The sequence below is a fragment of the Rhamphochromis longiceps genome, linkage group LG7, assembly GCF_057381845.1.
Source record: "Rhamphochromis longiceps isolate RC_006_pf linkage group LG7, R_longiceps_female_GT1.1, whole genome shotgun sequence".
NCBI lineage: Eukaryota > Metazoa > Chordata > Actinopteri > Cichliformes > Cichlidae > Rhamphochromis > Rhamphochromis longiceps.
In genome coordinates, this window is record NC_140563.1 from 3,293,694 (window position 1) to 3,311,395 (window position 17,702).

General features: G+C 39.9%; 1 protein-coding gene across 1 annotated transcript in view; it reads right to left on the minus strand.

Moving 5' to 3' along the window:
• LOC146664516 (protein arginine N-methyltransferase 8-B) overlaps positions 1-5,663 on the minus strand; it is a 31,379-nt gene extending 25,716 nt beyond the window's left edge. The window contains exons 1-2 of the mRNA XM_085411639.1: positions 4,935-5,663; positions 584-829 (exon numbers count right to left, since the gene is read on the minus strand). Coding sequence (XP_085267765.1) covers positions 584-829; positions 4,935-5,003 — 315 coding nt within the window. The 5' untranslated portion in view covers positions 5,004-5,663. The remainder of the gene's footprint in view (positions 1-583; positions 830-4,934) is intronic.
• Between the last annotated feature and the right edge of the window lie 12,039 nt (positions 5,664-17,702).

Sequence of the window (17,702 nt, forward strand, 5' to 3'; positions counted from 1 at the left end):
TGGCTCTCTGTTCCTCAAGTTTTCAAAAGTTTCACCACATTTAAAACTGCTCCAGGCAGTTCATCACCATCCTACATCAATTAACAACTGTACATAGAGCTTTGTGGGGCACCTGCAAAAACCTGAGTTTTCCTGGGAAACATTTCTGTCAGGGAACGTTAGGATTTTCTGTCCTTTGAAGGGACTGGCTGATTGTAGCTCCTGCCATGGCCTAAACCATCTATGACATAAAGCTCTCGGTTTAGAGGGCGGAGGGGTTCACTTCAAGAAAAAAAAGAAGTCACACACAATCATCGTTAAACTATCCTGCCCACACACGGGCAAACTGAGGCAAGAACATGTCTAAAAGAGAAAAAGCAAGAAGAGCATATGAAATGATTAAGACAAGGATGATGCATAATCTAATAATTTTCTAAAATTAATTGCAAGTACACAAGGGCATTGCATGCTCTGGTTCTGTGAAATGTGCCGCAGCAATAATGGAAATTAAAATTCCCTGTTTATTAAAAAATGCTTTATTGATCCATAAAGCTGATTGATTAACATATGTGATTTTCATCCACACTGCGATGACAAGGCGTACCTCATGAATGCCAAAGTGAGCATAGGAGTCAAAGTAGTAGTCTCGCGAGGTCATCTCCTCTGGGTTGAGAAACTTGGCCATCTTACCCCTCCCTGGACAGCTAGGGAGGCTGGCGGCGTGGGGCGTGTGCGGTGGAAGAGGAGGCCGAGGCGCATGCTGGATAGAAGGCACAGGCTTGGGTAACGCGGTTGGCTGTGCCGACTGCGATGGAATTATGCGGATGGGCTCTGGTTGCGACTGTGGTTGCTAAAAAACACAGATAAAGAAGAAAAACACCTCTTCAGTGCCGCGGCCTGAGGCGTAAGAAACAAAATAAGTACAGGCTGCAATAAGGTTGTGGTTTGCATTCATAATCAGGGATTTTACACGTAAGCTATTCTCCTTTCCATTTTGTTCCTGCACTCTTAGCTCATGTTCCCAGCACAGAGTTCACAAAGTGCAGAGAGCCCTGTGAGTCTGGAGGATATGCTGATCACTGACATGGAGTCAACAAAAGCCAGAGATGGCAAGAAAGCTCATCTCAGCACAGAAGGTACACCCGTAATGCCCGGATTATCACCTATAACGCCTGCTGGGAAGCTCTAACCACGATGTGCATGGAGAAACAGAAACTTCACATCTCAGTATTGAGCCAATAAGCCATTCTGGTGTTTATTCTCATTCCAACTTGGGCGTCTAAAAATAAATATAAACTGGTAATGCCACCAAAAATAGGAGGCATTTTCAGACAACAGTGATAAGAAACAAAGAAGGAAAGGATAGTGAAAAACTGCAAGACATTTTCTCACTCAGTTTCTACATAATATTAACGATATTTTATGAGTGTTTTCTGCCACTGTTATTGCCTCATTCAGTTTGCATTCATTCAGTCAGATCTTCTAGCAATTTCAGTTTAATTCTACAGCTTTAATTTAAGTTTTAATTATGCTTCTGTATCCTGTACATTTGATTTTGGGAAATCTATTTTGATGCCATGTTCAGATTAAGTATTGAGATTACAACAAAATTATCTTGTATGAAGCCCATCTGTATTTACACAAGGTTATTGAAGGTTATTCAGATAACTGTTTCAAGTATTTTTTTTTTAAATGAGCCCAGCTTGTCATCAGTCCTTTAATTTATTCTTCTAGGAGCTACATACATCGTAAACATCTATACGACTTAATGAGGTGGATAACCTCCCTGGCAGATGAAATTATTCAATTCTCCTTTACAGTGAAAGCAAAGTATAAAAAATAGATTTCTATGTGCCGCACTGGCTTTTCCTTGGTTGAAAGAACTGATTCTTCGGTCCCCTTTTCTCTCTTCTCTCTTTAAAATGGCCATCATACAGTATTTATGTCTCCTGCACCTTTGTCCCGCAGGGCTTAAATGGCACACACTGGAATGTAGTTACCATGAAAATAAAGTAAATAATGGGTCTTGAATCATGAATTCAAAGAGAAGCTGATATGATTCAGTCAAATGTCAGGTTTTCACTACTGAGTCATACGAGAAGCCGTGCTACCTGTCTGTTATTTATTCAAATTCCATTGACTGATGATCCTTTAAGTTCTTCTGTAGTTTTCCCATCAAGGTTTTGAAGTTTTCAATGAAATGTCAGATCAGCTACTGTATGCCTTTTAGGGAGACGTAGTCTGGGTGATTTCCAATAAAGCTCCTGATTATTTTTGTCACCACACACAAACAAAGGAAGAAAAGATGATCCCATGAGCTATACTTGGCCAATTATAAGAGATTAAGATCCAAAATTTAAGAGTTTAAATCACATGAAACATCTTAAATATTTTGTTAAGAGAATCAAGACTATGGATATTATTATTATTATTATTATTATTATTATTATTATTATTATTATTATCATCATCATCATTATTATTAAATAGAGTTCTATCTGGTTATAATTGACCAGAAAAGTGACTGAATATCTAAAAAAAAAGAAAATGTGAGCAGCACTTTCTCTGCAGCACAAGAGTAGCATTGAAAGTCATTACTGTCTCTGCTTAGTGAGGTTCACAGGGTTTTGGATGTTGATAACATACAAGACCACATTCTTAATGAGGAGAGACCAACTGTTGAACTTAATACTTAATCCTCTCAGCTCTGATGTTGATCTGCAGAGGAGACACTAGTTCATTGCAGAGCATTACCATACTGCGTGAAGGATTCATTTTCTGACATGTTACTCATCTGGATCACCGAGGCGACCGGTGGCCTAAAGTTACACTATGGTCAGCTCAGAGCTGCACACCATAGATGCAATTTAAATCTTGAGACCGTGTTAAGAAAAAATTACTAGCAACAGTGAAAAAAGAAAAAGAGCTGACAAACAGCTGGCACCAAGAGAGCACTGAGCAAGTCAATAATTATAAGACAGAGTCGCAGAAGAGGCGATTAAGACTGCCAAGTTTAATACAGAATCTGTGCAATGCAGGGGGAAAGAGTCATTGTGGGACAGATTAACGTGAAGTTAGGGGTACGGTCGGAGGAGAGCAGCTGCAGTGAGCGTAACCGAGATCTCCTGACACAGGAAAGAGAGGGTGAAGCACATCCTTGCCTCTGACCTTCAAAACAAATAAACACATTCAGGGTTCTATTTCAGACTCCTCATCTCTACACTGAGGGGAGACCTGTTATTCGAGAAGGACACACACTTACACATGAGAGGACACCCACAGCCACGTTGTAGCTGTGTGAACGCTGAAGTTTAGCCTGTAAGTTTATGCTGTTGCTTCTAGTCAGTTAGGATAATGGAAAATGGTGATGAACTATTATTTATTCTAATAAATGCACTAAAATTACACTAATTGTAGTAGCTGTATGTTAGTCGGCTGTTCATATTGGTGAAGGCATTTCACTGAAAAAGTCCTCTAACAGGAAAGAGCATACCTTTGGTCTTCTGCCATTATGCCAGAAGGCTCCCAGTTGCCTTTAGGATTGATTTTAAAATCTTATTGCTGGCTTTTAAGGTTTTAAATGGCACTGCACCTTCTTACCTGTCAGAACTCCTTAGAACTTATCGCCCCAGGAGATCTTTGAGGTCAGCCGACCTGATGCTTTTAGATGTTCCCAGGTATAAATTAAAGACAAAGGGAGAGAGGGCGTTTGCTGTGGCTGCACCCAGACTGTGGAACAGTTTACCTCCTCACGTAAGACTCTCCAAAAGCCTAGAAACTTTTAAAACCGCTCTTAAAACTCACCTCTTTTCATTGGCTTTTAGAAAGGTTTAATTTATTTGTTTTATATATTTTTATTTTATTTTTATCAGCGAGGTGTTATTACGAAATTGTGTTCTATTGTATTTTTATCTGTATTTACTGTACAGCACTTTGGTCAGCCTTGGTTGTTTTTAAATGTGCTCTATAAATAAACTTGACTTGACTTGACTTGACTTTGGGATATCTGATTCCCAAACAGGATACAGCCTCAGTGGCGGGGATATTATTATGAAGTATTTCCTACCATCTGCTCTCAGAGGTCAGAATGTTGATCAGATGTAATGAGTGTGTGCAGGGCTTCTTTCATGAACTTGCTTAGAATGAACTTTTTCTGATTAATAATTACAACAGAGCATCACGGGGTGTGACGCACACATCGCAGGGTGTTTGAATCTGCTAAGTATTACAATCAGCATCCCTCCTGTATCGACCTTTAAATTGTCAATTAGTGTCGATTAGAGTTAGAGTGAGGGGTGGGAGATTTAGTTCAAGTGGCTGAGACATGACATCTTCAGCAACCTACTCTACTTTCTGCAGAACTGCTTCACACCAGAAGTCTGAGCGTTCTCTTTTTCCTCTGCAAGGTGCTGCAGTACCTTGGACAGCTCTAATTCCCATCGCGCGCAGAGTGAAGCAGCTACACACTGTCCTGTTATATCTCACGCTGCTCACAGCATATTCTTTCACACGTAACACCCAGAGCTTCAAATACATTCATATATTTTTTTCAGACTTCATCTCATAGACTCTTGCCGGAGAACGCCTGCGAAGCAGAAGGGATGAGTCGATCCTGCACCTTACCCTGATCATCGTACGGCATCCTAATTTTAGCAGCTACAAAAAACGAGACTTTTCCAAGTGCGTTTGAGGTTGGGAATACTAATTTGAACTGCCCTGCTCTGCACAGACTGCCTGTTTCCTCGGGAGGGTAAACATCCTTGCAAAGAGGGAGACTATCAGTCCGGTCAGTCTCACTCTCTGGACAGTCGGCATCCTATAATTTGTCCGACATGCAACTTCTACTAGAGGTGGAACACGCAGGCTACTGCAAGAGGCATCCAGGACGCCGATAGATTCCAAAAAACTGGACTCTGATCTTTGTCAGGAATATTAAAGCTGTCTCTAACACTTACCTCAGTGTTCTCAGACTCCGCCATTTTTCTCCTGAGGAGCATGCAGCGGGACGAGTGCTTAATTCCCATAAGGGCCAGCAAAAATGTGCACTCAGAAGTAAAAGAGAAAAAACGTGTGCTTGGCGATTATCGGTCCCTTCAGTCCTTTGACATCAGAGAATTCTCATTTACATCCCAAATTGTGCAGTTCTTTAGAAATTCCAGTACTGCTAAAAAACCCAAAACTACATGAGGTCCCAAAAGCATTGCAGCCACTCTCGCCACAGAGTGCGTTGGATTCCATGGTATAAAAGTTTGCAGTCCACCGGTGTGCGTTCCTGGAGAGCGTTAGGGGGAAAGGCATCATTTGGAATTTGGCATCAGCTGAGATAAAAATGCACCATCCTGTCCTATAACGCAGCAGGCGCAGGCAGGAATGCATTAAGACTGCATCACTAACAGCAGAAGATTGTCATGAATGCAAAGATTTAGCGCCAGTTTGATTGATTCCCCTGCCGCAAAATTGTTTCTAAAAATAGAACCGCAGCCGCCGCTACCTCGCAGAGTGGAAAGATTTGCCGCCGAGTGCACGCACGGAAATGTGATGACTCTTAAGACGTGCAGGGGGATTTCTTATAAGCACATGGCACCACTCATGCTGTCATCTTTAATGTAACAGAGCTCCCCCAGAATCAAAGTCTATGCTCCAGTTAAATCGTTCCCCATCTGCACAAAGTGCCGAACGCCGCCAGCCCAGACAAAGTTGGAGTTTACCAGCTCTCCGAGCAGAGCGAGGACACCCTGTGCTTGATCTGCGCACACACGCGCGCACACACGCAGAGTGCGAGGAAGTGACCACTCCTGTCTCACTGGCCGGAGGGGTAATTTCAGAGCTGGCTGCTGTTTGCACATCTATTACGTGCTTCTTTCCTGCTCACTTCTGAGATGAACCAGGAAAGAAAACAAACCATAAACATCCATCACTTTACACACATATACATACATATTTTCCTTTTCATCTAAATCTGACCTTTACCAGAAATGATGACAGCAGTGTTATAGTTGTAACTTTATAACACCTTTAATTCTTGCTACAGCATTTTTTGATGTGATGACAACATAAACCCAGTGCCTTCAGAGCAATTTAATAATGCAGGCATATGCTACTGTATATCACCTCTGAAGTCTTCTGCTTTTGCTCTAGAGTCTATTTTGAGGAGAGGCCATCCCCCATACCACCCACACCACTGGCCACTTGTTACATTATTCAAGAGGGAGGGAAGGCAGACACTCACCACGCAGTAGGCAGGCAGACACCGATACAGAAAGCTGAGCATTTTCTGCCCACAATGTGTGCTAACACGTCACGGATTTATTTAGACCCTAAGATGATGTTTAGCAGGTGTATATGGTTGCACACAATTTTTAAAAATCCAGCTAAATTACAGTTCCTTTTGTCCTTCTTGAACTTTCATAAGAATCAGCTTTGTTGAAATTTCTTTACTGCTCACGTCACATAGTAATGGAAATATCGCCATATTGAACATTTTAATAACCATCCTGAAGATGGTCAGAAGTAATCAATTGCTAGAACTGTTCATGGTGGCCCGTGGCTAGACAAATCCTAACACTGTTCTCTGTCTACAAACAAAAGCAGAAAGAGAAAATAAATGGAATAACCACCAAATTTGTTACAGTCTGTCAGTTTTCTATGTCAGTATCCTGAAAGCGTGAAGGCAGCTGAGCCTGAAAGGGCTCAGGTTATAACACAGAATAGTGGACAAGTTAAAATTTTGATCTAGCGTTCAGTAAAAAGGTCAAATAAAAAATAATCCATTAAATCTCTGCAAAAATTGATGCATGTGCTAAATTTCATGACTATGTAACAGTTGTTGAGATATTTCAATGTTGGATCTAGACTGATATAGTTCGAGGACTTGATAAACCTATAAATTCTGGGTCCTACGAGGGTCCCAACATGAGTAATTCACCACATAGACCATTGACCGTGCAGTCAGGCAGATCACTGCTAAGATGTTCTTTGATCTCAGTGTAATTATTCTCACTCTAATACGCTGTACCATTTCTCACAATGGCAGTGGATGACTTGGCTTTCTCACTGGGTCGTGGCTCCTCTCCGCTCTCACGGGATCTGAATTTGAGATGCACTGAAATCACTTCAATTACCTCATTTTCCCTCTCTGATGTGCGTGTAGCCTCTCAGTCATCCAGGTCATGCTAGTCTCTAGTGCTTGAGAAGAAAGCAACCAGACTTCATCAGCCTCCCGCTGATGTATATCTTCTGTTTAGCTGTCATCACGTGGTTGATTGCTGCTGAAAATATGCTCACTTTTCTTCTTCTGATAAAAGAGGAATGGTAATAGCCCGCTGTCTGGAGTTAGAGTAATTGCTCATCCTCTCTTATGGTGTTTAAGAAGCTACCGTAGACATTATTTTAGATGGGGTACTGCAGCCTCGTGAAACTTCATTAGGCAGTAGCACCTCTTGTATGTGAACATGAAATTGCTGAATTGTAGTTACAAACACACAAAAGTAACAGAAGCAGCAAATGGCTTAACTTGAATGAAAGATATAGGAAGTGTTCGATATTTCTCATTTGTGTACTTTTGTGTTTATAATTCAGCTTTGAGCATCTATTCAGTTCACAGCAGGTCAGATTTAATACATATTAAAAGTGTACTTCATTTACAATCATCTCACTTCGTTTGATTTTGACTTCAATGCCAGTGTTTAGTGTTTCTGTATTTCTTATTGGTCAACAAATATAAATTTGAATATAAACTGAGGGGCTGATAATAAATGATCAGAAGTATTGTGCCAGTTTAAATTTGGAGATTGTAGCAGAGGCTTTGATAGGCAAAAGGAGTACAGACAAAGTTGGATGGATTTCCTCGCGCTTCTTTGTTTCACATTCGTCCATGAAATGCTTTTCTCGTTCCCATTTCCCTGTGATACAAAGATTGATTTGTAGCCTTGATGACGACATTAAATTTGACAGATTATTTAACTAAAATGATAAGATGTGGAGTTTTGATAAACACAAAGAATAAAAGCACAGGTTGGTATCATTTTCATGAATGGTTGAAATACAATGGCTAATGTCTTCATTTCATGCCAGATTTTCAGTCACATTTCTGACTTGCTGCTTGAATATCTGCTATTCATGTTTTATGAAAACACGCTATAGTGTCCATGTAATGTTTATAAACCTCCTTTCACCAATTGAGATGGATGACATGCATCCCACATGTTGATTTTTGCAGTAAATAAATTTTTCTCCCATGTAACGACAGAGGAGTGTGCATATCTAGCCTGGCAGTCAGACCCTTTTCTATGATAAAGGAAACATTGTTATCACGACTTAAACACGGCCTCTCGACGCTACTTTGCAGGAAGACAAGTATCCACTTGTACGATGTTGTATTGCTGTCAGCTGATCTGCTGGTTAATGTCACTCTGTATTTCTCTCACAGCGTGAGTAACAAAGGCCAGTCAGATCTTTAGTCACAGTTTAATCAGAATCAGAATCAGAATCAGAATACTTTATTGATCCCTGGGGGAAATTATTTTTTGTTACAGTGCTCCATTTTAAACCATTTTAAACCATTCCGTTTACACTCACAGCTTACTGCAGCAGCTCCAATGCAAGAAAAACGTCATCTTATTTAGTGATATTTTGTAAAACACTATTCATTGAAGCGAGTGTTACATTTCACTCACAGCAGCTCTTTGGAGGATTTTCTTCAACTCTGATTCTCAACATCGCTCGTTTGAAGTTCTGAGATATTTGTTCGAAGCCTTTTCTAATGTCATCTGCTGAGGGGAGATATGCCATTCCCTTCTTTCATCAACTGCTCCTTCAGTGACGGTGGTACTTTATATGTAAACCAGTTATATTTATTCCACCTTGGCTTTCTTCCTGCATGAAGCTGATTTCATTTGATTTGGGATTTAAACAATTCACTGAATGCTAACTAACTGTTGAACAGGGTATTTTCTAATACACAAGGGTTTCTTTCAACATCTGCTTATACAGTAATGTGCAGAAGTCTTGAGCTATCTCTCATTTCACTATAGTTGGCTTCCAAGGAGCTCTTACATGTTCTTCAGCGATAGCTCTCCAGGTTTTCCAGAGATCTTTCAAAGCTTTCCTTTTGACATTGGCGGTGATTTCACTCATTTCCAGTTTGCTCAAATAATTTTTGTTTTGTTTTGTTTTTGTTAAGTATAAAACATGAAAAAGGCTCAACAACAGGTGTTGTGCTTTTACATAAGAAACAAGTTAGCAAGGAACCAATTTTAAATGATATATTTTAGCACTTTGTTACTTGCAGCCTATCACAAAAAAAGATTTATTCTAATTTCTTTAGCTGAATCTACAAAATGCCAAAGATAACAGTTTTACAGGTATAAAATGTTTCTGTAGTCGAGTCGAGTTTTTGTATAGCACGTTTAAAAGACATCAAGTGTCAGCCTGAACAGATGGACAATGTACTCAAAATACAAGAAAGAATTCAAATAAATAAGATAAAAAGATTACAAGAAATCCATGTATATGTGCATACACTTATATACAAATGCCTATACAAGTACACACACACACAGGTATGCACATGGACATGAATACATATATACATATACAAATGCATACATCATTCAATAAGATAAAAAACAAAAGAACTAAGACAGAACAGACCCGTCTGTGAAAGCCTGTGAGTGTAGGAAGGTCTTCAAGTTCAGTCTGAAGATTTCCAAAGAGGACTTTATAAAAGAGGGAAGACTGTTCCAGAGTCTTGGAGCAGCGACGGAGAAAGCCCAGTCACATTTAGATTTTAAGTGGGAGTGTGGGACCAGTAAGAGCATCTGACTGGAGGAATGCAGTTGGAGCGGGTAAGTGCAGGAGATCTGAAATGTAACCTGGAGCCAACCCATGGAGAGCTTTAAAAATGAACAATATAAGCTTGAAACTCTGTATAAAACTTGCTGCCCATGTAAAGATACGAGTAATACTCTCTCTTTTTATCGACCTTGAATAACGAGAGCTCAGACAGAGAGGAAGAATAAAGGTGATCGTAACAAATACAAGCTTGTTAAAATACTACGATTTGTGTTTGTTTATATACTGCATTTAAATCTATGTTTGCACACATTTCAGTAAGTTACTGCAGCTATTTCCCATCTTGCAGGCAAACTATAAAGCCTTCACAGGGTTCAAGGCACTGGTACAGGACTCCCAATAAGTGGTGATTTTTAACCGAGCACTGGAGTAAAAAGTGTAGTTGTACTTTCATTATCAGATGTTAATATTAACAGTTTTGTGATGCAGCTCATGACCTATCCAAAGGGCTAAGTGTAGGCACTAAACCCATTCATATAAACACATATCATAATTTGGTCAAATAAACAAATAGAGACATTTTTAGAAAAAGAAACTCAACTCTGCATGTTCAAATATTGCATTTACCCAGTGCATTTAAATATGATCCTTTTCAAAGATCCGTTCAGTACTAGTTGTCACTATTGCTGTGACCTGGTGCAACAGGGCACAGACACCAAAGGATACCTTGTGTGTGTGAATTGCAGCAGGTAAGTCTATAACCAATGAGAATGGGAACTCCCTGCTTGGAAACACTTTGTCCTCCTTTTGCACATATTGTACAGGGAGTGGTTTGAATTTGGACTAAGCTCAAAAACACAGCAACGTACTGTTTTCTGCCACTTCAGATTACAATGATGAGATTTACATTAACCCTAATTGCCAGATGCTTATCCTAATGCTTAAAGTAACTGTAACCATGTCTACTCATCCTCAGTTACTTTAAATGGTTTTGGTGTTTGTCCCCATAATATGCAAAAACATAGATGTATGTCTTTAGAAGCAAACACAAAAATGCACACATGTCCAGTATACACTGTGCAGTACAAGTCAGACAGTTGACAGTCAGGCATGTAAACCCAGGACCTCATTACTGCCACTCATCAGTGTTGTTGTTTCTGATCAACTCTTTTGTTGATAGCTTTCTTCCACTGTTCATCATTCTCTCCTGCGAGACTGGCATACTCACGCCATACCCGCTTTCGTCCACAAACACTGATAAGACACAAAGCACCCACAGACCTGATAACGTATTATTAAAATTTTCTTTGAAGGCCCTCGATATGTGTTGTCAATTCTTGCAGCGGTAGAACAAATACTGTAGTGTTAATCCTCTAAGATGCAAAATATCCACACATTGCAGATTAGCGTTCTCAGTCGTTTTTTGTCCTGCGATGATTGCACCTCAGTGTTGTGAAATGAGGCTGAAGATGAGGATGGATGTAGCCATCATTCATGCCTACTGCATCACAGTGAATGGCTAAATGACTGACATATGACAGGCAGACTGGGAACCTTATTAAGCTTTTACTGTGTGCTGTTGTGAAATGTTGTGTTGACTGGATTTCATTGCTTTTAGCTGCTTTCTTAAAACCCTGTGGTCATAGATTTGTGGCACCGACAGTTGTTCCCCTCAGATGATGAAATATGTTTACTCTGACATTAAGGAGAGTCGTGGTGATCCTGGAGGTTTATCGCCAACAATGGAGCCATTTGTTTTGGTGCATGTTGGTGTAAAGCAATAAACAAGAAGCTGGAAACCATAATTATGGTCTGAACTCTACAGACAGTTAAGGACTTCACACCATTGCTACCAAAAGCATCTTTAAAAACAATCTATACAAAATTGTATGGTTTCCACTTTTGCACCTCTCCGTCAAGTCTAATGAAATTTGACCTCCTAGTTTATGCAAAGCCCTGCTGACATACAGACAGACAAACAAGCAAGCAAATAGCAATGAAATAATAGCATCCTCTGAGACTCCAACTCCCAGACAGAGGTAATAAAGACAAGTATTATTATTATACCTTGATGGAAATTTGATGTTTCAAGTGAACCTTCTGATTAACTCTCACACACAAGCCTAACAAGACAGGGATCAAATCAGTGTGGAAAACCTCGATAAAGTGATAACCACATCAATCATTCCATGCAGAAATGACTGACCATTGCTCGAGGCACAGTGAGCATAAGCTGCATGCTGGTGTATTTTTATATTCCACTGAGAGAAAGCTGGGCTAATTATGTGTATCATACGTCTGCAGACTTTTTGCTCACATAAGACGTGCTGTTTAAAAGATAAAGCTTTGTGTTTCCAACTCATTATCGGCTGCTCCGCGGAGCGGTGCTGGAAAGGTCTGCATTGGAAATGGATCAAACAGACCTAACTGAATTAATTGACTGTTGCATTTTTATTTTATTTTTTCATTTTGATGAGGCAAGGTGGTAGACTGTACTTATTAGATTCACATACAAGCAACAGGAAAACTTCTAAGGTCTAAGTATGGGCTCAGTTCTTCCTCATGCTGACTTCCAAAGACCAAGTCTGTGATGAAGAAAATACTTAGCTTGCTGCTTCAAAACATCACAAGCCAATGCTGGCTCTTTTATAAATAGCCCCAGCCCCAAGTCTAGCCCGTACTTTAGCCACATCACACAAGAGAAGTCGAGTTTAAGCCAGTGACTAATTTTCAGGTTTAATGTTATTTTCGGAGCCTTTCTCTATGCTATTGTTATGAGTGGTTTTGGTGTAGAAAGTTTGCAGAAAGAGAAATAAATAATTTGTAATACATCCCAAAAGGTTGATTCTGTTCATCTGGCCATTGATCAGAGGTTGTCGATCAATGTTCATGACAATTTTCATATTAATGATCAAGGAACTGACCCCCCAGCCCACTGCTCATTCAGTGGGCTAATTTCAGTCATTGTGCAAATGTACTGTTTATAAGGTTGGGGAAACCTGCAGCTGAGACTGAAGAAGTCACCTGGATGATGACGAAACGTTTCTCCCACTGAAAACATCCAGATAAACAAAATCAACATTTTGGGATTAATTCACCTGGATGATTGAGCATGCAGTAAGATATTTGCAATATATAATAAACAGCCTCTAACAGCCTTTAGTTTAGTTACTGTTCTTACTGTGTTTGAGCAGCTGTGACCACATAATTTCCTCTGGGATGAATAAAGTATTCTGATTCTGATTACAGCCACGTAGGAGGGCATTCGGGGCTCGACCTGCATTGACTTAAAGCTGTTTGGTGATGGGCCAATATTTATTTATAAGTTTAGCAACTTCAGGGTCTGAAGGTGTGAAAGACTTTATGTATGGATACACCAGATTCATACAGCATCTTCCAGTTCAAGTCATTTCATTCTAAAATTTATTATTTTGTGGGGTTTATCAATTCAATTCAATCATATTTATACAGCACCAAATCACAACAACAGTCGCCTCAAGGCGCTTTATATTGTAATGTAGACCCTACAATAATACCAATAATGCATACAGAGAAAAACCCAACAGTCATATGACCCCCTATGAGCAAGCACTTTGGCGACAGTGGGAAGGAAAAACTCCCTTTTAACAGGAAGAAACCTCTGGCAGAACCAGGCTCAGGGAGGGGCGGGGCCATCTGCTGTGATTGGTTGGGGTGAAAGAAGGAAGACAGGATAAAGACAGGCTGTGGAAGAGATTAATAACAGGTATGATTCAGTGCAGAGAGGTCTATTAACACATAGTGAGTAATGCATCATGGGAGTCCCCCAGCAGCCTACACCTATTGCAGCATAAGTAAGGGAGGATTCAGGGTCACCTGATCCAGCCCTTACTATATGCTTAATTTAAAAAAAGGAAAGTTTGAAGCCTAATCTTAAAAGTAGAGATAGTGTCTGTCTCCTGAATTCAAACTGGAAGCTGGTTCCACAGAAGAGGGGCCTGAAAACTGAAGACTGCCTCCAATTCTACTCTTAAATATTCTATTTATTTGTTTGTGTGTTTATGATAATATTTACCTTAAAAGTCGCAGTTTTAGCACCCAGACAAACTGAAAAGAGAGTTAAAATAGAATACAACATAGTTTGCACTAAGCTAAACTGAGTGGGGGAAATAGAGATGATCTAACATTATCATTTGACATCTAATTGTTGCCAGGCAACAGAGGGTTAATTGTTTGTGATTTATGCTCTCTTTCCTTCTAACTCCCGTTTTCCTCTCTCGCGCAAGTTTCTGCAGTTGCAACACTTGCTAGGGAGATGATCCATATTTAATGACCCAAACAGTAGATGCATGAAAATGGGCCACTGTAGATCCCAACAATGGGCCCGATGCCTCCCTATAATGCTGTGCGGATATTTTAGGATGTCAGCTGACTTTTTTACTGCATGCACATCTGTTACCCAATGGGGCAACTATTGTGAGGTTTTAGCTGAGGTGAGGTTTTAACATTTCAACAGTTCGATGACAAAACATATTTCCCGGAAATCATTTTTAATGTTCATTTAAGTTTGTCTGCCCACAGTTTCCCATGTTAACTGGCAGCATTCCTACATCATGTTCACATAGGGCTTTGTCTTTGTTCCCGAGCACATGCAACGATTTCCATGACAGGAGTTTTAAAGACAGTGCTGCCTGAGGGCCTGACTATTATGGGCATCCAGCATGGATTTTTAGCCCTGTCCCTCATGCACATAGCTTTCTCCCTTCACAGAATTATGTTGAGGAACATTATTATGAAATTACTCCACAATTTGTAGATGCATTTTTTTTTACAGATTGGTGTCAACCTCTGCTGAGCTTTCCATCGGAGAAATTCTGTCTTTCTGTCTTATTGCTCTTTTTATATCCACTCGTGTTACGAACTTGTTCCCACTTAACCTAATTTGTCATAAAATCTTTCCTCCAGCTGTTCCATTTTAGTACTACTTACTTTTCCAGCCTTTTGTTGTTGCCACTGAATTCAAAACGAGCTGATATTTTTCGTGAAATACTCAAGTTTAAATATCAGCGATTAACCACACTGTCAGTGCAAATAAAATTTAAACTAAAAGTGAAGTTTACTTTAGTTCAGATTGTTTGTTTTTTTATTTTACTTCTTACGAACTATGAAAATCTTCTGTCATTAGCTTTATCACCACTGATCTCTGAGCCTCTGAGCCTCATCGAGCAAAGAAAAACTGTAGTGAAACAGGTTAAAGCAGAGAGCAAGTTTTTGGAATGATACATAACAATACTTCAAACCTATATGAAAGGATAAACCTCTGCTGCACCCTCATGCTTCATGGATAAATTCTGCTTCTTATCTTCTAAATTTTGTCTTGGCCACATCTTGCATATCATAGTTTAGGGGAAAAAAAACTTTCCATTTATGTTGCATGTTTTACTTTTTTCTTCTAGCACGATAAGTATTGTAATTGCCACAATCAGTGTCAGTTTTGACTCAATATAATAATAATGGATTGCATTTATATATATATATGTACAATTCCACTATTCATTCACTCTCACATTCACACACTGGTGGAGGCCACAGCTGCCCTGGGGCAGACTGACAGAAGCAAGGCTGCCATATCGCTCCATCGGCCCCTCTGTTGGACTTTTAAGTTTCAGGTGAGACTGGCACCATTTATTTGGTCACGTGTGCATCTATGCAGTAAAATGTGCATAAATCCTTCCAAACCCCAAAGCCAGGCTGTGAAACACATTTCTCCTGTTCATCAGAGCCTGAAGCAGCAGCAGGCGCTCGCCATGTCTGCTACAACTCTTAGCTGCTGCTGTGATGTAAACCTTGGTGTTATGTCCCCAGGCTTAACATGCAGCAACCTAAACATTTAGAAAAGCAGTACGGGTTACATCAGCCTGTAAGTCAGTGTATATAACACAACCGTCTGCCTTAAACTGTAGTTTACAATAAACACCCAAATCGCTGAGTTTCACCTTTTGGTGTGCTTTCTCCTACAAAAGAGCTAAAATAATCAACATTCATTTAAACTGTGATTATCACACACAGTCAGTATGGTGTAAAACCTGCAACAACGTATATGAACATCCATCAGTCTCTAAGAACCAGTTGGCCCTACTTGGTATGCAGGAGCAAGGAGGGCTATAAAACGGCTCATTGCAGGTGACATCCTCCTGAGGGCTTCTGCCAATATAAAGACTGAAAACGAATTCATTCTGGAGCACCAATTCATATTCATTACTCTCACACATCTGCAAAACATGACAGATTGATTGAGGCTGCCTGAAAACGCAGATCCAAACTGTTTCTCAGTTAGCTAGCTTTCCATCAGCAATTCTGCTTTCCTGTGTGACTTGATTAATTATTGCTGGAGTCTTGGGAGCAAAGCACCAACTGCAGAGGGCCTGGATAGAGAATGAAGAAGATGAAGATCAGAGAGAGTGGTTCCCTCTCAAAGTGGAGTCATATTATAAAATGTAAGACTATTTTAAAGGAAAACGTCAAAGAGGAAGAAGGACATCTGCAGGCGGTGGAAGAACAAGTCTTTCTAATTCCCAACTTTGCTAATATAGCAACAGACCAAGAGCTACATTTCAAACATGTTTAACACAAAATGAGCAAGAATCTGAAAACCTTTTTAGTGCTTTGGTAAAAAGTGTTTAATTTAGGCAAAAAGCTCAACTGGCAAAAGTGACTTTAATATTTTTTTAAACGTCCTTTCAGATTCATTTGAGGGATTATTACAGTTTTTCTCAAATGCTAAAACACATTTCACAAACGTTACCACCAGGTCCCCCAATGTCCAAACACAACACCCTTCTCTAAAGCTACATAAACACAACCACACCTTCCCACTGCAAAACTCAAACTCCCACACCAAGAGAGCAGCTCGAAGCTGTCAAAACTGTAAACACTATACACAGCATTACACACTACAGCAAAACAATTGAAAACACAATGCTCAATTTGTGAGAAGGTTCTTTGTTTCATAACTGCCAATGCATATTTTAGAAACTATACAGTAACGGATCGTCGTAGATCTCTGCAGAGGATTAGGCATTTAGATTTGTGAGTTTCATATGAGTAGTATAAATCTATAGAAAATCCTGCATGTACGTACACTACTGTAACACAACTCAATGCAAAAACAGAATCTATTGCACACAACAGTAATCTTGAAAACATGAACAGGGTGTGAAGTTTTTTTATTTACGTTATTCACACCACACACACACCACAATCACTGTGCGGCATCATGTCGCTGAGCTGTTGCTCGCATCTCGTCCGTAATGATGGTGCGAGGTTGTCTTGCTCTCCCTCCTGGACCTTCTCCTCTCCCATGTTGGCCTTCTCCTCTTCCTCATTGGCCTGCTCCTCTTCTTCCAGGGCCAGCTCTTCTCCCTCCTCTGCATCAAATTCCTCTTCCCCTGACTCTGCCTTCATCCATTGTGTTTGTTTGGAATCTTCAGCATACTGTGCACTCTGAACTTGCTTTTACATGTGGGTACAGCATTAGCAACAAGTGTCTTCAATTTTGAGTCATTGTGTGTAGTGAATGACGCCAGGTGTGTTCCCTGTGTTCAAAGATTGGTGACTGTGGCAAGCATTTTGCATCACATGGGCTTTCATTTGAGAATATGAGCAGAGTTGTTTTGCAACATGTGTTTTAGCAAGGAAAAATGTGTTTAGATTTATGAGTACAGAGGGTTGTGTTTTGTGAATTGTGTCTTCATGTGACATGTGTTTATGGTACTGGAATATGGTGGCTACATTTAGTAAATGTGTTTAGACTACTGGTCATTTGGGTTACAGGATTGGCTTTTGTGTTTTAACATTTGAGAAAAACTGTAAAAGGAATTATGGATTAGTGTTGCTTCAAATAAAGGAAAGCTATCCTAGAATTGTACTTGCAGGTTTAATCTATATATGTA